Here is a 27,708-nt window from a genome sequence, read left to right as displayed (position 1 = left end):
AATTAATGTTTGGATTTAATCACCAATAACTCACAAACTAAAGCAGTTAGGTATAGGGAATGCCTAAGAAATTAAAAAGTACCATAAAATAACATTTTATTACAATACTAAAATACAGGGTGTTTCATTTAAGAAAACTCAGAAAATACTCATTCCGAGTTTCGACCAACCCTGTATACTAAAATGAAAAATTTAACTATACCAATAATTTTATTAAATTAAGAACGTATAAAACTGTGATGCGACCAATAGTTACGTATGCCTCAGAAACCTGGACTATGAGAAAAACCGAGCAATCAATGTTACAAGTATGGGAAAGAAAAATAATTAGAAGGATATTTGGGGGAAAAATAATCAACAATCAGTGGACACGAAGAACAAACAAGGAGTTAGAAGAATTGTATAAGGAGCCTAATATAATTGCAGTTGTAAGATCACAAAGACTTAGATGGTTAGGACAGGTCCAAAGAATGGCCCAAGTTAGAATGCCTAAAATCATGTTAAGCGCTACAATAGGTGGTAAAAAGAGAAAGGGAAGACCTAGGACCAGATGGAGCCATGAAGTTAATGATGACCTGAGGTATCTCAATGCAACCAATTGGAAAGAAAAAGCGAAGAACAAGCAAGAATGGAGGAAGATTGTAAACCAAGCCATGAGCCTGCTTGGCTCGAAGTGCTGATGTATATATAATAATTTTTGACAATAGTAGACTATAATTAAAATCATTTGAACATAAATAGAGTTTATTATTTCAAACTATTACAATTCTACCGGGTGTGAATATTGCTACGAAATTAATAAGGAAACGTAATTATCTTTTAAACTACCCTGTATAATATTATAAAACCTTATATTTTAAGAAAGAAAAAGTCGAGAAGAATCCAAAAAAGTAAAAATATACAAGGTGTCCCATTAAAAAAACGAAGTTACAATCAACTTCCGGTATAACCGGATGTAGCAAAGAACCCAAAATATTTTCATTAAATAGTTCCAACACCTCAAAACCCCTGTATTCCAATTTTCATGATTCTCTTACCTTTAGTTTTAGAGATATTTCTAATACGCCTTTTATCTGCCTCACCCTGTATAGTTCTTACATTTCTGAAGACAGCAAGCTTTCAGTCTTATTCTGATAAAGGTTACGAGTTTTTTAAAGTAAAAGGTGAAGATTTTTAAATTGCAAAGTTTTATCGCAAAAGTTGAGTAATCAAATTTGAAATTTAGTTTTTTAAACACGTTTATGTTAAAATACAGAGTAAAAAGAAGTTTTCTGGAAAGTTTTAGATTAAAATGTTTTATACAAAAAAATAGTGTAACTTTTAATATCGACATTAGAAATCCCGAAAATAACGCTTATTTTTCGAGATACTGACCATGGATGGTGAATGGCTAATTTTGGTCTTACATTATGTTTTTGACGGTGCTGAAAACGAAAATGAAATTTATTTTAAATTTTAGATGGAAAAATATTGTCAAAATCACAGTTTTTTGCGTATAGCTCGCTAGAACTCTGTTCTATTTTTAAATTTTTCTCTAAACATTGTACAGTATATGTTGCTTATCTTTCTAAAGACAATGGTACAGTGGCGACGCGTGAATTTTTCTAAAGTGTTACCAAAACCAGATATTAAATATATACCAGATATATTATATATTATCTATATATATAATGTGTTTTATAAATATTTTTATATATACAGTGTTCCCATACATCAAAGTTTGTTCGACTAGACACCGTGAATTTTCAGCTTGCTATTAATCAACTTTTTTTTGGAACGCGCGATCCAGGTCTATTATAAAAATAGATGAAATAAAATTTAAAAATTAAAAATTTAAGAAATTATATAAAGTATCTACAAACTAAAAACATATTTGTTGTTTTTAGGTAAAATATGTATTATATCACGTTTATACTTTATTAAAAAATCCAAATTGTATAATTAGTATACTAATCAGTACATTCATTTGTCATTTTTAGCCTAAAATATTAAATAATTTTTATTTTATTGATTATACACTACAATGTACTGTATAATCAATATTATTATATGTCATATTATAATAATGTTGTTAATTAATATATTTCGACAAGTAATTAAAATCGATTAATATGATTTATATAGGATAAAAAGGTATAGATATATTATCTGTATAATAAGCAAGTATAGTTACAAGTTATAAACTAATAATTAATAATGCATATTATGCAATAATCGAATCCAAAGGGCCGGTACGGTTAACTAACCGGAGTTTAATCGAGAAAATACCGGCCCTAAGAATAACAGACTTCATAAATGGAATTATAATTATTACCTATAATTATAATAATAATTAAAATTGCATTTGTTAAGTCTGATATTCTTACGGTCGGTATTTTCTGTCCCGATAGACACCGGCCCTACCTAGCGTCACCAAATTAAAATTTGGTAACACCAATACGCGGTTTCAGAGCCATCGTCCCCGCAAAATTTTCAGAGACGATCCAGTCAAAGATCCTACTATCGTTGCCACTCACAGAAGTGGTAAACGGCGCGGCGCACGGTAAGGGCACAGTATAATAAATATGGAACCTCTTTATACTGTGGTAAGGGCGTATTATAATAACGTGCAACCGATTTTACATAAACTCGCTGATATTTTCATGCGTCTAGTTGGCTATTTTACTGAATTAGGTAGATACTATTAACAAATATTTCTATTTTTAAAAAATATAAATGGAATTATTTCATAGTAGTCATAAAATATTTATTTACAAATTTTAACTGTTACCAATGGTAACAATGGTTACATGGACGCTTCGCCAGTGCAATGGTACCTTTTTCAAGCTTTTAGTCTTAGTATAATATTATAGATTTTTTTAAAGTAAAAGGTGCAGATTCGTGAATTGCAAAATTTAATCGCAATAGTTGACTGACAAAATTTAAAATTTAGATTTTTAAATTACATTTTTGTTAAAACATAGAGTACAAAGAAGTTTTATGAAAAGATTTAAATCAAAATGTTTTATAGAAAACAAATGGTGCAACTTTTAACATCGACTTTATAAATCCCCAAAATAACGCTAATTTTTCGAGATACTGATCATAAGTAGTGAATGGCTAATTTTGGTCTTACTTTATGTTTTTAATGGTGCTGAAAACGAAAATGAAGTTTATTTGAATTTTAGGTGGGGGAACATTGTCAAAATCGCAATTTTAGTATAAAAATAAAAAAATGAAGCTACGTTTTTCTTAAAATTAAAAGTTGCACCATTTTTTTTTTCTATAATATATATCTATATCTAAAACTCCTCATAAGACTTCTTTGGACTATATAGGTTAATACAAATGTGATCAAATAGATAAATTTTAAATTATGTCACTTAATTTTTGCGATTTAACTGTGCAATTCACAAATCTGCACCTTTCATCTTAAAAAACTCATAACTTTTATGATAAAAAGAGTGAAAGTTTAGATGAGTTTTCATAGTCTTCACAAAAGTGAGCAATATACGCTGTAAAAATTTCAGAAAAAAATCATTTTTAGGTTTAAATTGTGATTTTGACAATGTTCTCTCACATAAAATTCAAAATAAACCTCATTTTCGTTCTCAGCACCGTCAAAATCATTAAAAACCAAATTAGCCATTCACCACCCATGGTCAGTATCTCGAAAAATAAGCGGAATTTTCTGGATTTCTAATGTCGATATTAAAAGTTGCACTATTTTTTTTTTATAAAACATTTTGATCTAAAATTTTCCAGAAAACTTCTTTGTACTCTATATTTTAACATAAATGTGATTAAAAAGCTAAATTTAAAATTTTGTCATTCAACTTTTGCGATTAAACTTTGCAATGCACACATCTGCACCTTTTACTTTAAAAAATTCATAACTTTTATCAGAATAAGACTGAAAGCTTTAAGCAGATACCGTTGTCTTCAGAAATGTTAGAATTATATACTGTAAAAATTTCAGAAGAAAATGTTAAAATGGAACAGAGTTTTAGCGAGGTAAACCCAAAGAAACGTGATTTCATTTTTTTTTTATTTTTAGGAAAAAATTGCGATTTTGACAATGTTCCCCACATAAAATTCAAAATAAACCTCATTTTCGTTTTCAGCACCATCAAAAACATACAGTATGACTAAAATTGGCCATTCACCTCTCCGTGGACAGTACCTAGTCATTTTGAGGGTGCTTGCCGCTGGCCTATTTGATTGATCCCCAGTAAAAATAGTAGGTACCAAACTGACTAAGGGCCAATTTCTCATATCGAGTTCAACTCCAGTTTAACCTGAACTTCTAGTAAACGTCAGTTTAAAGTCAAAATCGCCTTTCTCAATTCGCACGTTCAACCGATGGCAGTTTAAACTTGAACGATGCTTGAACGGTAGAATTCGGCCGTTCAAAGATTTCAGAACTCAGTTCAGATGATTTCATGGACTACGCATGCGTTGTATTAACACGAAACGCTGTCATAATATTAATATATCCTATTTTATTATATTAAGCCTAACGATAAACGATAACATTATTTCTGTTTTTATAATATTTATTTATAATTATTAAAATGACTATTTGACTATAAATACTTAAATTTAACTTTATTCAAGAACAGCATAAAAAGGTAGTTCAAAATGGCGACAGTTTTTTACCTTTTGCCATCTATTGGCATTTCTCGAAAGCTGTAGAACGAGCGCTGACATGAACGTGAAATGAGAAATGCATTCCAAACAAAACCACAGATCACCGGTGAACCTGGTTCAACTGAACCATAGATTAACGCAGGTATGAGAAATCGACCCTAAGGATATTAATGGCTAAAAGCTGGGATAACCATTTAAAATTTTATTCTGTTTCAAATAACAAATAAACAAATATACTTTTCTTACTGATTTTGTTGTTTATTTATAACCCAAAGAAAGTTAGATTAGAGTACATTAGATTTTTGTGAAAAATAAATGCGGATATAAGCAATACCGGGTGTCCACTTATATTTTCCCCCATTTTAACTGCCTATAACTTCTAAACGGCTAAAGATAGAAATACGCGGTTTTCGATGAAATGTTTTATTTTAGTAAAAGTTTTGTCTGAATGGATTGAATTTTTTAAATCGCTTTCAAATACGAAAAGAAAAATGGCGGATTTTTTAAAAAAACGTTGTTGACTTTTTTTTTAATGGAACACCCAGTATATTTTTTTGTAAATTGAAAGAAAGGTCATTCACCTATCCAGCGATATAAAGTTTTTCAAAATCGGTTGTCAAATCACTGAGTAATTAATTTTTAAAATGAGCGGTGCAACGTGGGTATCACATACCTAAATAACATAACTAAGCAAAATGATATTATGTTATGTGATTTCCACATTGTATCTTTCATTTTAAAAATTATTTGCTCAGTCATTCGACACCGATTTTAAAAAAATTAATATCGCTGGATAGGTAAATGACCGTTTTTTCAAGCTGCAAAAAAATATACTGGGTGTTTCAATAAAAAAAGTCAACAACGTTTTTTTTTCCAAAAATCCGCCATTTTTTATTTTTTTTATTTAAAAGCGACATAAAAATGGTTATTTACCTAAAAACTTGAAAAAATGGTCATTTCCCTATCCAACGATATAATTTTTTTTAAATTCGGTGGTCAAATGACTGAGCAATTAATTTTTAAAATGAGAGATGCAATGTGGAAATCACATACCATAATATCAATTTGTTTAGTTATAGACTAAGAGCCGCTATAGGTGAAAATTCTTAATCATTTTAGGCACGACGGGACCCTATAACTTAAATAGTAGAATCTAAAAGAAAACGTTTGAGCACTGTGCCGTCACTTTTCAGTGGCACATGCGTCTACAGTGGCGCATCAAACTTTCCACTTATGGACGGGATACATAAATTAAAAAATACCCTCCCTAATTACCAGAATTTAATTTTTTTCATTTTTTTAAGTTTTATGTGATTAAGACATAAGATTCATCGTAATTTTAACCCACCACCCCCTTTTCCCTGTCCCCACCATCAAAAACTTTATTTTTCGATTTAATTTTTTTTTTGGTGGGATGCAATCAATTTTAAAATTTCAAAAAATTTACACGCATAGTTAAGGCTTTTATAAAACACGTCTATTTTTTATAGACATGTAAGTTGAGTGTACATAACCTCAAAAAAATTTTAAATTTTTTTTTTGAAAAAAAGTATATAACTTTTTTTTGGGAATAGCTGCAGATCTAATTTTTTCTTAGTCTTGTGTATTTTATCAAACACTATATTCCTAATTTTTTTCAGATTTTTCTGTAACGTTGGTCACCTTCAAAAATCCAAAAAACTGTTTTTTAAGGGGGTTTTGGGGGGTTTGAACGTGTTTTTCTGATTTTTAAATATTCTAAAGAACTCAGTTACTTCAAGTTACATATAACCTATAAAAACAAAATTGATTTGATATATTATGATGTCTATAAAATAGGGAAAATTCCCCAAAACCCCCCAAAAAACAGTTTTTCGGATTTTTGAAGGTGGGGAGACTTAAGGAAAAATCTGAAAAAAATTAAAAATATAGTGTTTCATAAAACACACAAGATTAAGAAAAAATTAGACCTGCAGCTATTCCTCAAAAAAAGTTATACGCTTTTTTGAAAAAAAAAAATTTCTTTTAAGTTTTTGAGGTTATGTACACTCTACCTATGGGTCTATAAAAAATAGATATGTTTTATAAAAGCCTCAACTATGCGTGTGAATTTTTTGAAATTTTAAAATTGATTGCATCCCACAAAAAAAATAAAAACGAAAAATGAAGTTTTTGATGGTGTGGGCAGGGGGAAGGGGGTGGTGGGTTAAAATCACGATGAATCCTATGTGTTAATCACATAGAACTTGAAAAAATAAAAAAATTTAATTCTGTTAGTAAGTTCTGTTAACTTTTAATTTATTTATCCCGTCAATAAGTGGAAAGTTTGATGCGCCACTGTCGACGCATGTGCCACTGAAAAGTGACGGCACAGTGTTCAACCGTTTTCTTTTAGGTTCTACTATTTAAGTTATAGGGTCCCATCGTGCCTTAAATGATTAAGAAATTTCACCTATTTTCGCTCTTAGTCTATTATGTTATTTAGGTATGTGATATCCACGTTGCACCTCTCATTTTAAAAATTAATTACTCAGTGATTTGACAACCGATTTTGAAAAACTTTATATCGCTGGATAGGTGAATGACCTTTCTTTCAATTTACAAGAAAATTTACTGGATTTTCCATTAAAAAAAAGTCAACCACGTTTTTTCAAAAATCCGCCCTTTTTCTTTTCGTATTTGAAAGCGATATAAAAAATTCAGTCCATTCAGACAAAACTTCTACTAAAATAAAACATTTCAGTGAAAACCGCATATTTCTATCTTGAGCCGTTTAGAAGTTATAGGCATTTAAAATGGGGGAAAATATAAGCGGACACCCGGTATTATAGAAAATTAAATTTTCTACAAAAACATACTTTAGCAATTAGAAAAAAATCAGCGTTTAGAAATAAAAATGAAAATATGGAAAAAAAAGTAAAAAAATAACTTTTTGGCAATTTACTTAGAGAAATCGAAAAACTGTTTAGGCAGAATTATTTTACTCTCATCATTTCTTGTGTTTGTCTTTTGAACGACCAAGCACATGCTACGGTTTTCTGACGGATATTCTTATGTTAAAGTCGCCCCAGGAACGCAACTCAAAAAGATTGATAATATCATTTTTATGAGTATTTTTTATGAGTTTATGAGTACCATCTACTTTCATGTAGTGTTTTAATGTTTGAATTTTTAATATAAATGAGTCGGATAAAATTAAATTATTAGAAGAATTTTTTAGCAAGCGACAAAAACAAAATTTCTTTAATTTATTAATGCATTGCATTTTGAGAAAAATTTTCGAAGTGGAAATCAAAACGTCAAATAAACTTATTTTTAAAGAAAAATTGTGGTATATTCCCAACAAAAATAGTAAATGGCATTAAGATGCCACAAGACAATAGCTTCAGAACAATATTAAATTTTATAAGCTTTGTAGAAATGATTTTTAATAGCAAATCCATGACAACTTTGATGAAATTGCGGTCAGATAATGAAAAATACTAAAGACCATCGTCAGTCACATCCGTGTCTTGTAAGTTTTCAAATATAAAAACTACTGCCCTTTTCCTTTCCTAATATATAACTTTGGTGTTATAGTTTAAAATATAACATAAAAAATAAAATATTAATAAAAATAATAACCTAAAATATTCGAAGATGCAGGACTTCTTAGAGATGGACCTGTTGCGGTGATGGATCCTAAGAGTAACGTCGCATAAATGAAAACACCGCTTAACATTTTAAAACAGTTAATAAAACGCACAGTTTTCCACCATTTAAGGTTATTGGTTCACTAGTACACGAAGATTTTCGTTATCCGTGACTTCCTCGCGTAATACTAAAGTCGGTCGCTGCCTGATGTTCTTGCTGAATTGAACGACCTTGTGTTCCCGATTGAAAGAGAAAGTGGTTTCTCGAATAATGATGATGATAGTGGAAGACGTCGGCAAGATACATCCCAAAGTAAGTAGGCGAAGAAATGGAAAGAGACGGATACAAGAAATTCGCGAATAAAACCATAAACTGAAGGTGGGAACTATTGTTTGAGGATAACAATACATTTCACTAAATTCCCATACCTATATAATAATAATTATAAACAAAGAAAAAAATTTTGAACATTTTTTGTATTTCTATCATAATATGCTATATTAACGCTTAATGTTAAATCGATACAATACCCTTACTGTAATATAATAGTCCATTTACTCACGGTTTTTGCTGAGAATTTTAAGGAACCTGTTGGATTGACATGAAATTTGGCATACACATAGCTAACATGTCAAATAAAAGCTGTATTGTGCCGATATGTGCTTTTGGAGGTTTCACCCCTTTTCGGAGGCCAAGAAACATGCGTACAAGTAGATAAACAGACTAATTCTAAGAAACTTTTGTTCCATAGAGTTTTCCACTAAGTCAGTACTACCTTTCGAATTACTTGTGAGTTTTTTTTTTTCAACAAAAAAAAACAAGTTTTTAAACGGTTTTTCGCAAATATCTCAAATATCTCAAGCAAAGGTGTAGCTAATGAAAAGTAGGTTCTTATTCCTCAAATTTCAAATCAAATATTTCAACGTGAAATAACCAAAAAATGAAGCATTTTTGGGGAAAACTCATTATAACTTTTTTAAATTGTTTAAAAAAAGCTTTATTTTTGTTTTTTAAAAAAGTTTCTAGCATCAAAACTAAGCAAGTTACGCTCAAAATAAAGTTAGTCCCTTTTTTTGGTAAAAAAATCGCGAAACTCACCCCCTAATTAACATCTCAAATTAAATTAATCGTTACGGCTTCACCAGTTACAGAGTAAATAAATGTATGTATTGCTTTTCTAAATATTTTGGATTTTTTATCTTTGTATATTATACATATACATCTTATTAAGACAAAAATTGGTTAATATATGGCTGTTCAAAATTTCCTACACTCGTGATTAGTGACTCGTTTAAGACTTTTCAATTACAGTTCTTTCAAAAATAAGCACTTTCAAACCTGAAACTTACAGATCATATAAACAATAAGTAAGTACAGTAAACTTGTGAAGCGGTAACGATTAATTTCATTTGGCATGCTAATTAGGGAGTGATTTTCATGATTTTATTTTGCCAAAAAAAATGGACCAATTTTATTTTGAGCGTAACTTGCTTAGCATTGATGCTAGAAACTTTTTTAAAAACAAAAATCAAGCTTTTTTTAATCACTTTAAAAAAGTTGTAATGCATTTTACCCAAAAGGTGCTTAATTTTTTGGTTATACCACGTTGAAATATTCGATTTGAAATTTTAGTTTTCATTAGATACACCTCTGCTTCCACTGGGTGTACTCTATAGATACACCATTTTTTTCACTTTTTTATAAGCTATATTTTTGCTAAATATAATTTTTCCAATAAAATACTTACTTCTTGAGTTATTTTCCGTTAAAATCGTTTAAAAACGTGATTTTTATAGAAAAATAAACATATTCACTCGAAAAAACCTCGAAAATGTTGACTTAGTGAAAAATAGAACAAAAGTTGCTTAGAATTAGTCTGTTTATCTATTTCCGGACTTATTTTGAACGTATGTATTTTTTACCCTGGAGAAAAGGTGAAATTCACCCCAGGGTAAAATTTTTTTCTTTGACATGTTAGCTATTTGCATGTCAAATTTCATGTCAATCCAAGCGGTTCTTTAAAATTCGGAGGTTTGCAATATTTTACAGTGAGTGAGTGGACTATAAATAGTATTAGACCTGGATCCCGCGTACCAAAAAAAAAGTTTATTAATGGCAATCCGAAAATTGGTTAATGGCTTAACGGTGTCTAGCCGGACACACTTTGATGTATGGGAACACTGGAACGGGCGAAGTTTTAATTGTGGAACAGGTTACACGTTTCGAACGTCAGACTACGAAAACGTCCTACGTATTTTGTCGGACAGAACTTCCAATTGATTTGTTACCCTTTCATTAAACTTTCATGCAAAAATCAGACTTCTATTTACCACAAACCATAGTTCCTGTCACTTGTCAGACTTATAAAAATGCCCAACATATTTGTCGGACAATTATTTTTTCATATATTATTATATAAAGTTTGCTATTGAATAAAACAACCTGCTAGTTTTCATAATCATAAACTTGTCAGCAGGACACGTTCCACAATTAAAACTTCTCCTGTTCCAGTGTTCCCATACATCAAAGTTTGTCCGACTAGACACCGTTAAGCTATTAAAAAATTTTCAGCTTGCTATTAATCAACTTTTTTTGGTACGCTGGATCGAGGCCTATATTTTATATAGCTTCTTAAAAATTAAGAAAATGCAAATATGTATCTTAGATTGTTTTCTTGTAGAATGTTAGACACTAAACATTTTATATAGTAAGTCTGGGAAAAATCGACCACATTTTGAAAAAAATCTTGTAGGTGTTTTGGTATACCGTTTGTGGCCGATATCTCGATTTTTCCGGGGGTGAATTTTGATCTAGAGGACCGCCGAGAGGGATGAGCGGGCCCCGGTAAGGAGTGAAGAGTGGGCCCCCGGCAAAAAGCGAAAAGTGAAAAAAATTGTTTTTAATTTTTATAGCAATCATCAATAATAAATAATAAGAAACATTTCACATGTTTGTTGGCACGAGCCCGAGAGGTACGAGGCGAGTGCCGCAAAGCGAGGGAGAATTATGTCATTTTCTCATGTATTGTACACTGTACTTTTTCTATGGATTCGGTTTTGTCAAGAGTTCAAACTTCAAAATTAAATAATTTAGGTGCTTTTAGGTATATTATATACTATATTATATATACTATACCTGTACCTCAGAGCTAAACTGTATTAACTCCATTTTTTTGAAAAATTGTATTATTTCACTTTCTGCGTAACACACTTCACATCTTTCATATGCGATACGATATAAAATCCTATTTAATGTGGTTCCGAAGATAGGCAACGTTAAAGTGTATTAAGTCCCTCCGTAGCTCCGAGCTAAACAGTCGTTTACACTTAATACCCAGCAAAATAAAAGTATTAACTCCATGGAACGATGTAAAACCGCGGCATGCTACTGGTAGTCAGTATTCTGTGGAAAATAAATAAAAGTAAAACTAAATGACTTCAAGGATCTTAAGACTCTTTAAAACAACAACTTTTTTAAGTGTTTACCTTTTATTATAAGGAAAAAACTCAGCAGAATACAGACTTTCGTATGTCAGACGTTGTCCACTTGGAAGTATGTATGTAGCGATAATTTGGGATTACTTTTTTCAAAACTAATTTTAGTTCGGCTTAACTCTGTGGATCTTAACAGAAATCCTAGGCGTGGTGAGTTTCCTGTGGCTCTGCCTGTGATTCACGAATCACGATAATCCAAAGGAATTTCATAATTTTTATAAAAACTTATCCTCCTCCGATAAAGTAGATGAGGATTTATAAAATTTTTCCAAAATAATTGTAAGTGAACAACACTCATGATCCTTTGTTTTATAGATATTGTTTATTTCATTTAATTTAAAAAAGAATTGTTCTTGACTAAATTTTGTTTCATGTATCGTATTATCTCCAGATTATTTAATCAGGTGTGTCAACTTACCATTATATTATCTCCTGAACATGGTAATTGTGTTCATGCCAAACAGTATTAACTCCATGTTTTTTCAAAAAATTAAACAGTTATAAAAATAACAAATACAGTAATATATGGTATCATTTATACTTATCAAATAGTGTTCATCACATATTTGAAGAAAAAGAAATAAAAATTGTATTTCAAATTTACTCTTTATATTTCTTTTAAACTGTTCTCCTGTAAAATTTCAATTTTGTGAGTTAATACAGTTTAGCTCTGAGGTACAGATACTATATTATATATATTATATACTATATAGGCGGTTGAAGCGTAGCACTGGCCTTGTTACCTTCCTTGTATACCGTAGGCCCTAGATATAGTAGACTACCCTGCTACACTCCAAAAGCCGCGTGCGGTATAAAACGAGAGACTATTATTATTAGGTATATTATATGCATAAATTGAAATAAAATACATATACATGTAGGTATTTAATATTCTTAAAATTTATATACCTTATTTTTTAAAATTCTAATTAAGTTATTTTCGAACAGTTTTGAAAGGTAATTCCTGGTAAGTTTTGCTTTGACACATTTGTTTGACAACATTAATTATTGTGTTGGTATTGTGCATGTTACCATGGAAACGGCGATCATAGTATGGAAGTCCGTAGGAGAACCCGTGAGAAAAAATATTTCTCACTGCAATGGCCGACTTTTCTCACTGCGTGAGGAATTGTTCATTTTGAATGTATGTAAGCAGTGAGAGAAGTTGTATATTGTATAGCATCCATAGAAAATAGTTATTTTCCTAACTAGTGCGGAAAGTGATACTTTCACGCACGAGACTGCCGTTGGCCCGAACGACGCGATACCGGAGTTCGGGCAAGCAGTCGAGTGCGGGGAAGACACTTTCCGCATGAGTTAGGAACAATATTTTTTCTAGGGCCGTACGTTTGGAAAAAAACCCCAAAAAATTGAGTTATATCAATTTTTATTTAGAAGTGAAAATACACAAATTAATTCTTTGAAAAGGTTGTCAAAACCAAACTTTCAATATAATGCGTTACCATGACGACGATATTGGTTTCCATGACGACGATTCAAAACCATTGTAATTGTCTACTGATCTGACTTTTAAATATTATGTCAAAATAATTTTAGTTCATCGAATTGTCACGCTAATTTCATTAAAACATGAACACAATAAGATATATTTGAAATAAATTAGTAAATAATATGTAAATATTAGTTTATTGCATGTATTATAATATATTATAATGCCATATTACAAGGTATTTTACTTTCCCGCACGACGTGCGGGAAAATTTACTTTCACGCACGCCGTGCGGGAAAGTGCAACTTTCGGAAACGAAATGCGTGCGTGAAAATGGCTCTTTTAGCACGGCCGTAGAAAAATAATGTTTTCAATTTGAGATGTTTAATATTATTAAGTGAATTTATCGGAGAAAGTTGAGATTCACCAATATTATCCTTGTATAATATATGTCTTAAATGAAACATTTGAGCCATCAACTCTTCACTGTGTAACTGTGTTTTCTTAATGTTGTCGTCATCTTCATCTCAGAATGTTCATAAAATGTTAAATAGCGAATTAGTTTTATTTGCCGCATTAAATCTTCTGTTTAAATTGCTTATTATACAATATATGACAATATTACATATTTCACAGCGAAATATTTCGTCGGGGTCAAAATTATCAGTCGCGTTACTATTAGGGTCAGGCAAATCATCAAAAAATCTCGCGAGCTTCTTGCGCCATTTTTAGAATAAAACAATAAAATATATTTCAAAATAGAAGTAAAAGTCATATTAAATATAGCAGAATAATAATCAATAATAAAAAAAATATAAAAAAATTTTTTTTAGGAAACGCTTTTATTTAGTTACGAGTGACTAAAATTAAAAATATTATAAAAAAAATCAACTAATAAGCAAAAAATAAAAAAAAATTCAAACACATTCGTCAAAGAAAAGCGTGGGGCGAAAACCGTTTATTCGATGAAGCGCCCCACGCTTTTCTTTAACGAATGTGTTTGAATTTTTTTTATTTTTTGCTTTTTAGTTGATTTTTTTTATAATATTTTTAATTTTAGTCACTCGTAACTAAATAAAAGCGTTTCCTAAAAAAATTTTTTTTATATTTTTTTATTTTTTACTTTTTAGTCTAAAGGCCGCGTCCCACCATCAAATAATTTGATCAAACTGGTTTGAGCAAACTGAAAGTGACAGTTAGTGACGTCACATCCTGAGTGTTCATTGTGGATAATAATGAAAAATTTTAATTTTAAATAAAGTACAAACAAGTTAGACAACTCAATACAAAACATTTGATCAAACTAGACTGATAGTGAGAGCACAGATTTTTAGAATTTCAAAAAAACTGCAATTGTGACGTCACTTTGACTTACTTCCCGAGTTTGCTCAAACTGTTTGATCAAATTATTTGATGGTGAGACGCGGCCTTAACAGTTTTCAAACATTAAAATATATCATGTTTATTAAAATATATTTATAAAACATAACATGATTAACAAACATGAAAATTAGTCGGAATCGGCAAAAAAATTTAATCTCTATTGTTTATTTATGAAGCATAATGTAAACAATTAACGTAAAAAGCGAAATTATGTATAGTTCATATAACTAGCTACAGTCTCTAAAACTTTCAAGTTTCTTCATTGTAAAAATCAAGGGAATTTAAGCATTTTCCATTAAAATCGTGTTTTTTATTTAAACAATTTTTTATTGAAACATAAAAAAATTTTTATTGACTATTCGTGTATTGTTCCTGCGAATGCATATGTCTGCAAATTTTCATTCATTTTCATTGAAGAAAAGGCAGTCAAATTAACGTCTAAATATTTGACACAAACGATTGAACTAGAGAAAAGTGTTTAATAATAAATTACATACATTCTTCTTTTTTGTCAAATAATTTAATTAAAAAATTATTTTTGGTCACCCTGTACAACTAATTATATAAATTTTTATATTACTGAATAAAGAATTGAAATGACCTTTCAAATGAGCTATCCCATATCCCCTATTCTCATTTAAAAAAATCATCGATTACGTCATCGCGCCCAGATGGATGACGTCACTAGTGTGACATATATGCCAAAATATCGTAATTTAAAAATAAAAATCGACCTCTTTCGGGATTTTTCCTTAAAGTCGCCTTTTTACGAAAAAACGAATTTATTCCTTTCATTTGCATCGTACTGTATAAACAAATATACAGTCGGAAAAATGAAAGAATACCCATGAACGAACATATAAAACACGCTGTATTTTCCTGTCACCGTGTCACAAAGAAAATTGTCCAACGCAAGTACATGTAATAATAATTCTTACATGTACTTGCGCTGGACAATTTTTTGTGTGACACGGCGACAGGAAAATACAGCGTGTTTTATATGTTCGTTCATGGGTATTCTTTCATTTTTCCTACTGTATGAGTGTTCAAAATTTAAAACTTTATTGTTTATTTATGACGCATAACGTAAACAATTAACGTAAAAATTGAAATTATGTATAGGTGATCTCATTAGCTACAATCCGTAAAAGTTTCAAGTTTCTGCATTGTAAAATACAAGTGAATTTAGGCCTTTTTCCATTAAAATCGTTTTTTTTATTTAAACAATTAATAAACATAAACAAAAATTTTTTGTTGTCTATTCGTGTATTGTTCCCGCGAGTGCATATGTCTGCAAATTTTAATTCATTTGCATGGAAGAAAAGGTAGTCAAATTAACATCCAAAGATTTGACGCAATCTATTGAACTAAATAAAAGCATTTAACAATCTTAAGATAACATGCTAAGAATTTATTTTGTATACAAACATATTTTATTATATTATTATTCACAAGTTTATTTTCATATTTTCTACACCCACTACTGCAAATTGGTGTAACTTACAAACAAGGTTGGGGTACAAGTGTACCCCAGGTAGCATTCCAGGGTTTAAGTCGCCTTTTTACGAAATAACGAATTTATTCCTTTCACTTGCATCGTACTGTATAAACAAATATATGAGTGTTCAAAATTTAAAACTTTATTGTTTATTTATGACGTATAACGTAAACAATTAACGTAAAAAGTGAAATTATGTATAGGTTATATCATTAGCTACCATCCGTAAAAGTTTCAAGTTTCTACATTGTAAAAAACAAGAGAATTTAGGCCTTTTTCCATTAAAATCGTTTTTTTTTATTTAAACAATTAATAAACATAAACAAAAATTTTTGTTGTCTATTCGTGTATTGTCACCGCGAATGCATATGTCTGCAAATTTTCATTCATTTGCATGGAAGAAAAGGAAGTCAAATTAACATCCAAAGATTTGACGCAATCTATTGAACTAAATAAAAGCGTTTAAAAAGCATTAAGTATGCACATAACGTGAAGAGCAAAAAAATACGGGAAAAATTACATAATTGGTCTGCTCGACGCCGGCGCCGGGCCCCTTATATCGCTTGGCCCCGGTAAAATGTACCGGCTGTACCCCCTCTCGGCAGGCCTGTAGGAGATGATGGAGTAGCTTTTGGGGATTGGTCGATGTACGAATTATCGACAATTAATTAGCAATAAAATCTGCCTATGAGATGGGTCTGTAGCCCGCTTTATTGCCGAGATATAGCGACTCATTTTTCTGGTTTCAACGTTTTCCTCCGATATCTCGATATACCCATGGGTAGGGTTACCATACGTCCGGATTTCGTCCGGACAGTCCGGATTTGAAAGACATGTCCGGATTGGCGTCCGGATATGAGAAATGTCCGGATTTTTTTCTTTACTAAAAAATATTTAAAAAAACATATTTAACAAATTACTCGAAGGTCTCAAAGATGCAAATTTTATTACGGTTACAATAATTGATAGTTCAAACAGAAACGAAATCAAACTGACTCCGGTATGTGTTCGTTATTTTAAGCAAAATGAAGGTGTCAACGTAAAACTTTTATTTTTTGATGAACTTCCGGGTGAAACATCTGATCTTTTAGTAGAACATGTTTTAAAATGTATTAAAAAGTACTCTATTGATTCAAAAGTAGTTTGCCTTTGTGCTGATAATACCAATACTAACTTTGGGGGTGTCAAAAGGCAAGGGCAAGGATATGTTTTTTTTCCTTGGACTACCCCTGTCCGGATTTGGCCTTAATAAATTATGGTAACCCTACCCATGGGTGTCTTTTGCGCTAGACTATGATGGGGTAATTTTTGGGGATTGGTCAATGAAAAAATAAACAGCAATCAATTAACAATAAAATATACCAAGATAGGCTCAGTAACCCTTTTCATTGCCAAGATATACGCTCTGAGCTTCGCTGGTGTCGCTCCTAGCGAATTACTAATTCAACTTTTACCGGTAATTTTTAAATTTATTATTTAATTGTTATCGCTTAATATTTACAACGCTAAAAAGTAATTAAATTGTAATAGATTTTTTTAAGATTTTGCTAATCATTTTGACGTTCTATTGATGAAATATTAATTTCTTACTTCGGATACTTTCACAATTATCGTGTAGATGGCGCTAAGATTAATAGATTAATTTATAATTACATATTACGGAACATTAAAAAAACGTAAATTCAGTATTTAAAACGTAAGTATATTTAAGGTAAAAATATATACCACAGCTTTGACCAACTAATATTTTTTATAATTAATGTTTTTAATTTTAATTTTAAATTAATCACTTTGACATTTATGTCAAATTTCCAGTAAACGTTTACAGACTTGTCACTACTGGCGCTCGCGAATTTATAAATATCCCCTCTACGTACGAGCTCACAGCGTATAGCTATGACTATACTAGCGTTACCGTAAAGTTAACATAACCATTGTTTCTCAGAAACGGTTGCAGCAATATTTTTTTCTTATCGTAAAACTTTAATTCCTTGCAATTTACTTTTCTCGTTTCACCGTTTTTTGCCGATACTTATATCTTTCCGGGGGCAAATTTTAAGCTAGGGGATAATGGAGTAGTTCTTGGGAATTGGTCGATGTATCAATTAACAAAAATTGTTAAGGAATAAAATACGCCACCATCATGGGCCTTTCATCCTTCTTCATTGCCGTGATACAGCTACGACTATGCTATCTTCACCGTAAAGTTAGCATAACCGGTTGCATCAATAAATTGTTTTTTGGTGTACAACTTCAGCAATAAATTAACAATTATTTCCTAGCTACTCACTTTTCTGGTTTCAAGGTTTTTCTCCGATACCTTGATTTTCCCGTATGTCTTTTGCGCTAGGCTATGATAGGGTAGTTTTTAGTCATTGGGAGTCGATGTACCAATCAACCGCAAATAATTAGCAATAAAATATGCCGCCAAGATAGGTCCTGTAGCTCTTTTCATTGTCGAGATGACTATGCTTGCTTTAGCATAACCATTTTTTGTCAGAAACGGTTGCAGCAATAAATTCTTTCTTAGCGTAAAACTTCAGCAATAGATTAACAATTAATTCCTAGCGACTCACTTTTCCGGTTTCCACGTTTTTCTTCAATATCTCTATTTTCTCGTGGGTATCTTTTGCGCTAGGCTATGATAGGGATTGGACAATATACCAATTAACTACAGTTGATTAGCAATAAAATATGCTGCCAAGATGAGCTCTGCAGCTCTTTTCACTGTCGAGATATAGCTATGGCGATTAAAGTTTCACGATACGATATCGATACAATACTCGATAAAATATCGACATAAAAAGGTTTATTAAATATAATAATATTTTGCCAATCTTTTGCCAAGCATGCCCACTTTTGCATACTTGGCAAATGGACATTCTAAAAATATTACGAATATTTCTTATAACTTCTTATAGATTCTTATAAAAATTGAATATGGCTGAATGCTTCTTTGAAAATCGACTCTGTATTGTTTAACCTTTAAACCCTACCCGGGGTACTGGAGTACCCCAAGCAAAATTAATTTTATTATGACTCGGCATAGTCGCACAGTGTATGTTTCGTTCAGTTGCTCCCGATACGCTATGCTACATAGACGTGTTGGGGTACAGTAGTATTGGCTTGGCCAACTTTAATAGTATATTTTCCGGAAGGTATAAAGGGTATTTTGAAGGAAAGTGGACCTAATCCAATTCAAGAAGAAACTCATGTAAATTCAGCCAGATGCAGTTTGTGAGTGCGATCCCGAGACCATAAGAACTGAACGAGGTACAATGTGTGCAAAAAATTCATCTGTGCAGAACATCAAATTAAAGTTTGTTTAGGATTTTCTGAGAAACAATAATGTACACAGATTTATTAAAATTCGCTAGTTCTATTTGTGTTAAAAAAGTGTTTTTAATAAATTCATTCAAACATTACTTTTTAACTTATTTCATAATGGGTACAAGTATACCCCAGGGTAGTGTAATTTTAAATATGGGTAGGGTTTAAAGGTTAAAAACTACTTTTGAAAAGATAGGGAAATCCCTGGAGATTCGGAATAAATCGCAATTCAGTATTTGTTGATAATTATTTTTGCGTCATCATCACTCACTTCCATAATATTGCAACAAATGACACATGATATAAACAGTGTAATCATTACAGTCATTTACTCACACTCAAGAGTTTCAAGTTCAGGCTCTCGAGTGTAATACAGGGTGCGCCAAACCTCTGGTTTTCTTTGATTACGGCTAAATTATGGGATATACAAAAAAATGTTTTAAACAAAATTAATGTATATGTATGTCGAAGCCGTCTATAATTTAAAATTATTTTCGATTATACAGTGTGAGTCAGAACGACGTTACAAACCAAAGTTTTGTTTTTTTTAATGGAACACCCTATATATTAAATCATTTTTGAATATATTTTTTAAAAATATTAAAAATTTATATAAGGTATTATAGGCGTAAAGTTAACAATTTTCGAAATGTTTACACTTTTATTGAGAAAAATGGTAATATTCAAAGGGCTGTGAATTAGGCTTTCAAGGTAATAAATATTTAAATGACATGTCACAGTTTTTTTAGTATACTGTTATTTTTAAATAAATTAACATATTTGACATATAGCCATAAAATATACAGTGTGATCACTATTTGCAAATACAAAATTTTCTCATTTTTTTTAATGGGACACCCTGAATATTAGTATTGACTTTTGTAGTAAATATTACAACCTTTCTTTTGGTATAAGGTTGTATGTACCTAGCTTGTTTCGTTTTGTAGATATTAAAAAAAAACTATAGATTTTACGTTTTTGCGGATTTTTTATTAAAAAATTTTTTTGCAAAAAAAATAATTATAATCTGGTTTTAGAAACAGACATCAAAATAACAAATATGAAAATAAAAACGTAATTAAAGATTAAAATAAATCGTATACTAGTACAATTCAATTGAGTTTAATAATTTAAAATTATTTTACAAAAAATACTTTACCGTACTAATGAATGCATAAATTAGTTACTAAATTAAATAAACAACCAAATTTGATATTTACCCTAGTAATTTTTCTACCACAGCAACTTTCCTGTACCAAATTAATTGTTAGGTATATTGTATTTACGAGTAAGATCAGTTAAAATTTTAATTTACCTTTTAAATTTACTTACATCTTAAGAACATAATTATAAAGTATGCTTTGAAACAAATGAATGTTAAATGTATTAGGCAAATTATTTATTAATATACATAGTATTAACTGGTGTCACAAAAACTGTTAATACTTTTCTAGTTGAAATTTTTGTAACAATTTTTTATATTTTAAATTTTAATTTTTCAACCGAACAATTGATGGATATGATATTTGTTTTGGGCGAAACCATTCGAAATTATTAGCAGCTTTTGTGACACGAGTACACAGATACTATTTACTTCGTAATATACTTTCTTCTATAACGTTCATTTGTTTCAAAGCATACTTTATACGTTCACAAGATGTAGGTAAATTAAAAAGTTATTAACTGATCTTACTCGTAAATACAATTTAACTAACAAAATTAGGTACAATAAAGTTACTAGGGTAGAAAAATTTCTAGGGTAGATTTTAAAATTGGTTGTTTAATTTAATAATTAATTTATCCATATTAAATACTTATTAGTATGTAAAAAAATGGTTTGTAACATAATTTTAAAGTTATTAAATTCAATTAAGTTGCACTTGCATACGTTTTATTTTAATCTTTAATTACGTTTTTATTTTCATCTTTGATGATCGCGGATATAAAATATCCGCGAAACGTAAAATCTATAGTTCTTTTTTAAATATTTACAAAACCAAACACGTATGTACATACAACCTTATACCAAAAGAAAGGTTGTAATATTTACTACAAAATGCAATAATAATATACAGGGTGTTCCATTTAAAAAAAATGAGAAAATTTTGAATTTGCAAATAGTGACCACACTGTATATTTTATGGCTATGAGTAAAAGATATTAAATTATTTAAAAATGACACTATATTATAAAAACTTTGACCTACTGCTTAAATTTTTGTTACCTTGGAAACATAATCCACAGCCCTATAAATATTACCATTTTTCTCAATAAAAATGTAAATATTTCGAAAATTATTAACTTTAGGCCTATAAGACCTTTTACAAATTTTTCATATTTTTAAAAACTATATTCAAAAATGATATAATGTATAGGGTGTTCCATTTAAAAAAATACAACTTTGGTTGATACCGTCGTTCTGACTCACCCTGTATAATCGAAAATAATTTTAAATTATAGACGGTTTTGATATACATTAGTTTTGTTAAAAACATTTTTTTGTATATCACATAGTTTAGCCGTAATCAAAGAAAACCAGAGGTTTGGCGCACCCTGTATAATATAACATCTTGGGTTGCAGATCACTTATACTTTTATGTAAATAATTATGATCTAAATACCTATTCCACAAAATATAATCAAATCAAACAACTGTATCGTTTTATTTTTTCTCGATATCTATATTTTCAATAATATCGAGACAAGCCCATCGACAATACAGGAGTATTGTATTGATTGCAGATAATGAGTATCGTATCGACATTAATATTGGTAAGGTATATATTGTATCGGTATCCATTATCCCAATATCTCTCGGAAACGGCTACAGTATTAATATTTTTCTTTTTGTAATAAATTAGCAATAAATTATAGTCTTGGTCTGAATTCGGCCTATGGATGTGCTATTTATACCGACATTTTATGGATTGAAATAATTACCTCATTTTCAACAAAAATTTTGTTTCTCTCGAAAATCTAAAAATTTTATCACCGGAAATAAAAATATGCTTAGTGGTTAGTCAGGCTCGTCATCTCTAGTCAGGATCATTACTCTTATTTTTTTTTCGTTCTTATAAAAGGTAAAGTGTGTTTTCAATATTAGGTATCTTCCAAATACTTCATCTTTTTTTAAGTCATCCCCATTTCTTAATGTGATAAAGTTTGCTTTCAATGCTTAGTCATAACAGAAACCCTTCTACACACCCCGGTAAAAAGGCACAAAAGAATATTTTTTATTTTTTTTATCACATTTGAAAATAATTACAGGAAACCTTTATTATGGAGACCTCATTTTTTGAAAGACAATAGGGCATGAGGAATTAAAATTTATATGACGTTTAGATGTAGCCATGGATCTAACTAGTGAGAGATATACCATTACCATTAGTGAGAGATAGTCCATTAACTCTACCAACAAACGAAAAGAGGAGATTCCTCGGATAATTTTAAGATAATTTAACTAAATTCACCTAGTCTCCTAAGGGAGCTAGAGCTCTTTGAATATGGCGTCTTGTAATTAGTTTTTCTTAAATACCTCCAGAACGCTTCTAGTTAGAAAAACGAAAATTGGTACACATATTTATCTTCCAGAGATAAATCGATTTCATTCATTGTGAATTTCTAATACCAGTCATAGGCGTTCTTTTTGGGTGGGGCAACGGTTATTTTATCGCATAACTATTTTGTCTTTATCTTTTAGGCGTTTTTGATACTGGATTATTAAATTGTGAGGTATTCTAGTACTAAAAGGTACTCTTACTTTAAGTCGGTAGGACACACCTTTTTATAGAAAAATCGATTTGAAAATGTTTTGTTCCCTGAATTTGAAAAAAAAATTGAAAAAAATTTTCAAAAAAAAAACAGTGTATTTTACCAACTTAAAGCAAGAGTAACTTTTAATACTAGAATACATCATAATTTAATAATCTAGTCTCAAAAAGTCTTAAAAATTAAAGACAAAAAAGTTATACGATAAGATAACCGTTGACCTACCCAAAACGGACGCAAATGACCGGTACTAGAAATTTGCAATTAATGAAATCGATTCATTTCTGGAATATGAATAAACGTACTAGTTTTCGTTTTTCTAAATATTTTTTTTTAATTTCTTTTGATATTCAAAAAACGAAAAATTTTCAAATCGATTTTTTTAGAAAACGGTGTAACTAGTGACTTAAAGTAAGAGTACCTTTTAGTACTATAATACTTTATATTTTACTAATCCAGACTCAAAAATGCTTAAAAATTAAAAACAAAAAAGTTATGTGATAATATAACTGTTGCCCCACCCAAAACGAACGCCTATGACCGGTACTAGACATTTGCAATGGATGGAATCGATTTATCTTTATAAGATAAATATGGGTGGGTACCAATTTTTGTTTTTCTAAATATAAGCGTTCTGGAGATATTTAAGAAAAACTAATTACCAGACGCCATCTTCAAAAAGCTCTAGCTCCTTTAGGAAGCATTTTCGGACTAGGTGAATTGGGTTAAATTGTCTTAAAATTATCTGAGGAATCTCCTATCTTCGTTTGTTGGTAGAGTTTCTAGACACCCTGTATTTTGCGATTAGGTATTTTTGGTTTAATTTAAGCGGACACTTAACCTCACTTCCACTCCGGGCCGGATTTAAGGGGTGGCAGGCTGGGCAGCTGCCCCCATATTCCGGGGGCCCCCTACAAAGCGCAACACGTAAGAAATTCAGCATATTATTCACATAGAATAATTTTTGTCAACCAATTACTTGTGATATTTGCTTACATGAAAGGTTTCACTCCTCTTAAAAGATTTCTCATATATTTGCAAATCACGGTCATAAAGCAGAAGATATATTTAATTATCTAACGACATTCTTGCAAGAACATGATATTGATTTGAAAAACTTCAGGGGACAGTCCTACAACAACGCTTCAGTTATGAGTGGAAAATACAACAATGGTGTTCAGGCTAAAATTAGAGAATATAATATCTTGGCGTTGTGGATTCCGTGTGCCGCCCACTCTCTAAATTGTCCTGCTGCCCTGAGTGTTGTCCTGCTGCCATAGCATTCTTTAATTTCTTAGAAGAATTGTATGAACTATGAATGTATTTTTCACTTCCTCTACATATACATAGATACAACTTGTTAATCGAATGTTTAAAAGTTGGCGTCTCGAGAGCAACGCCGACAGTTGCAGAAATATTATTGTTAATAAAAGAGTTAATACTACTAGATGGTCATCTAGAAGTGATGCTGCAAAAGTGCTAGTTAAAAGTTATAATCCGATTAAAGGAGCATCGTCCAAAATTTCAAAAGACGATTAGCAACAATTTAGAACTCGTAGCGATGCACATGGTTTGCAAAATCGAATGTGTTTACTGGAAACACGAATATTTGCAATATTTTGGAATGAAATCTAAGAGAGTAAACAGCAAAAGTCGTATTCTCCAAAATCCAAATATTGACTTAAATCCAGGAGTGGCGACACTTAGATCCCTTAAAGAATTTATATTCTTTTATCAAGAGCGTTTGAATCATCTCTCTATAATGAGAATTGAACACGATGTCTTAAATAAACTAGACATGTCCGACATAATCAAGGAATTTTCAATTAAAAAATCTCGAAAAGTACCCGGACTTTAACCATACATCTTACTATGTTTATTTTTAAATATTTTACTGTAACAAGATACAGCTCTTGTATTTTTTATTATTTAAAAATATATTTATAAAAGTAGATCAACATTTTTTGTGAATTTCTAAAAGGGAAAACCCTGTAGTTGACTGTATACCATAGTTATAACAACAATTTTTTTAATGGTAAGGAGGTAGGGCCCCACACCAATTCTACCCAGGGGCCCCCACTGCCTTAAATCCGGCTCTGCTTTCACTAAGACATCTATTGTGGCTCATCCCTAGGTTAAAGATGTCCCTTGTAACGGGTAAATCTTTTTTTTGACAACAGACTCAGTAAAACACAGGTTCAAAATAAATAAATATGTTATGGATATTTATATACAGAGTAAAATTAAAATATGTATTAAAATAAAATAATATTCTGTCTTCGCTCCGCCCCCGAAGAGAGCCCCCTTGTTGGTCTGTAAAAAAACTAATTGTGTTTACTATTATCAAAAACGCAATAACAATATTATTAAAATACAGGAAGCAATCACGCTATACTGAATCAATATATAAATATCTATAAAGACTCGTAGCCCCTATTATGCCTCAATCCGGTATAACAACACATATTCTCGAAATCAAAACTTCGACAACTATATATCTATACAGCAACTCCGGGTCGGAGATGGCAACAACACTGACTGCGGTTACACAGGCTTTATTTTTGTTTTTTTTTTTTAACAAGTTTCTGGTGTCAAAATTAAGCAAGATAAGCTCAATATAATATTGATACCTTTTTTGGCAAACATTTTTTAAAAATCCCCCCTAGTTTTTACTTACGTATTATTTATATGATCTGTAAATTTCACCGGTTCACAGTGCATATATTTCAAAACATTGGGATTTAAAGTAAAAAAAATTTTTAGAAATTTTGAAAAAAAGTCTTTTTTTTCAAAATAATTTAAAAATTATTAGTGATACCAAAAATCTTAAAGAGTAAAGAAATGTAGGTTTTGCTTTTCTGAATATTTCAGATTTTTGCTTTTTTTGGAAGATAAAAATTAAGATATGACTGTTCAAAATTTGCATACCCTGGGTAGAGAATTTTTCATTTGTTAAAAATTAATAAATGAAAATAGATTCTATCCTTGTGGGATCGGTACTCACCTGAGGGATCGCAGGCGTTCGGATACAATTAGCGTCTCTTTGCAAAGACAATGACGTCGACTTTGCTAAGTAACAAGACATTTACTCAACACACACACTACACATTACACTAGGTATCTAATTATAAAAATCTACTGTACTATGCCAATGGCCCTTAGTTGTCGAGCCATTAACCTAAATAAAAAAAAATTGCATACACTCGTGATTAGTGACTTGTTTAACCCCTTTCTATTACATCGCTTTTATAAATAAGCACTTTATACAAGAACCTACTTTTCATTAGCTACAATTCTGCTTCTACTGAGGTTAAAGGTTCTTTAAAATCCGGAGGTTTTGCAATATTGTACCATGAGTGAATGGACCCATCGGCGGGTAGAAATTGAAAAAAAGTACCATGCCAAAATAATTACCAGCTTCTAAGCAAAATTTGCTTACAAAATTGATTACCAAATTGAGGGAATGATTAGAACATGGAATATAAAAATTCATTTGAAGATAACTGTTTAATTTGCTTTGAAGTCGGCTGTATTTTCCTGATATTTGACAGAAGACAAAGCAAAAAACTGAGTTTGATTGGAAATCATAAATTAGCCATTCTCTTTTTTTTTTGTCTCAGTTAGCCCTATGTGATTTATTCAACATTTTACATTTTTTTTAATTACTGCTTAAATAATTCAATATTAATTAATGCATTTGAGCGTGATGCGGGCCCCATCAATTGCCCGGACCCTAGACGGCCGCCTAGTCCCCCTAATGGTTAATCCGGCGCTGTCTCTAGTTGTTATAATAAAATGACTATGACTACATACATACCTCTAGTTACGACTATCATTAGCCAGGGCTATTGCTTTCGCTGTTTTATGTTGCTGTACGTATGTTTTACCGATTTATTGTTGAATTACGCTATGCTATATGCTATAATAGTCAATGTATTTTATGACTTTAAACAACTCACAATAATGACACGTTCATATATCCTTGTATGACAAATCACAATAATGATCCATAAAATTAAAGTTGCCAATTTTCATTTAATAACTTTTTGCACTGATAATCAAAAAGTAAATCATTTCAACAACAGCGTTCAAAACAAATAAATAATTTTAATTATGTTTTCAATAATAATTACAGATGAGATCATAATAAAAGTAAAGATTTTATGGCCGAACATTACAACGGCCTTTACACAAGACTGTTCATATTAGAATAATTATAAATAGAGCTCAGGAAATATGCAAAATGCATATTAATTGCATATTTGTATATTTTGGATAAATTGTATAAGTGCATATGCATTTATTAAAAGTGCATATTTTCATATATCACAATATGGACAAACATCTGAGGAAACAAGAAATGCAGTTTAGCGAGATAGGTATTTCTCGGAAATAATTACCCCTATTGGTATTAGCATAATATGACAATAGACCCCAATGGACAGTAATGCAATTGTAAGATTGGTTGCAATATTCCAATTGCAAAATTGGATAATCCATTATTCGAACAATTTTTAACAAAAGTACTGCAATAATGATGGATA

At 30.5% G+C, this 27,708-nt stretch overlaps 1 protein-coding gene across 2 annotated transcripts in view; it reads right to left on the bottom strand.

Moving 5' to 3' along the window:
• The window catches only part of LOC126890014 (C-type lectin 37Db-like), a 184,530-nt gene extending 157,400 nt beyond the window's left edge, over nucleotides 1–27,130 (bottom strand). The window contains exon 1 of one of the 2 annotated variants that reach the window (XM_050658815.1): nucleotides 26,982–27,130. In XM_050658815.1, the coding sequence (XP_050514772.1) occupies nucleotides 26,982–27,000 (19 nt within the window). In that variant the 5' untranslated portion in view covers nucleotides 27,001–27,130. Of the gene's footprint in view, nucleotides 1–8,232; nucleotides 8,494–26,981 lie in introns of those variants that run through there. The other variant, XM_050658814.1, reaches the window with a different exon arrangement.
• Between the last annotated feature and the right edge of the window lie 578 nt (nucleotides 27,131–27,708).

This window comes from Diabrotica virgifera, chromosome 8, assembly GCF_917563875.1.
Source record: "Diabrotica virgifera virgifera chromosome 8, PGI_DIABVI_V3a".
NCBI classification, from domain to species: Eukaryota; Metazoa; Arthropoda; class Insecta; order Coleoptera; family Chrysomelidae; genus Diabrotica; species Diabrotica virgifera.
The sequence above is the reverse complement of the archived record's forward strand: the minus strand, read 5'-3'. Positions and strand labels throughout refer to the sequence as shown.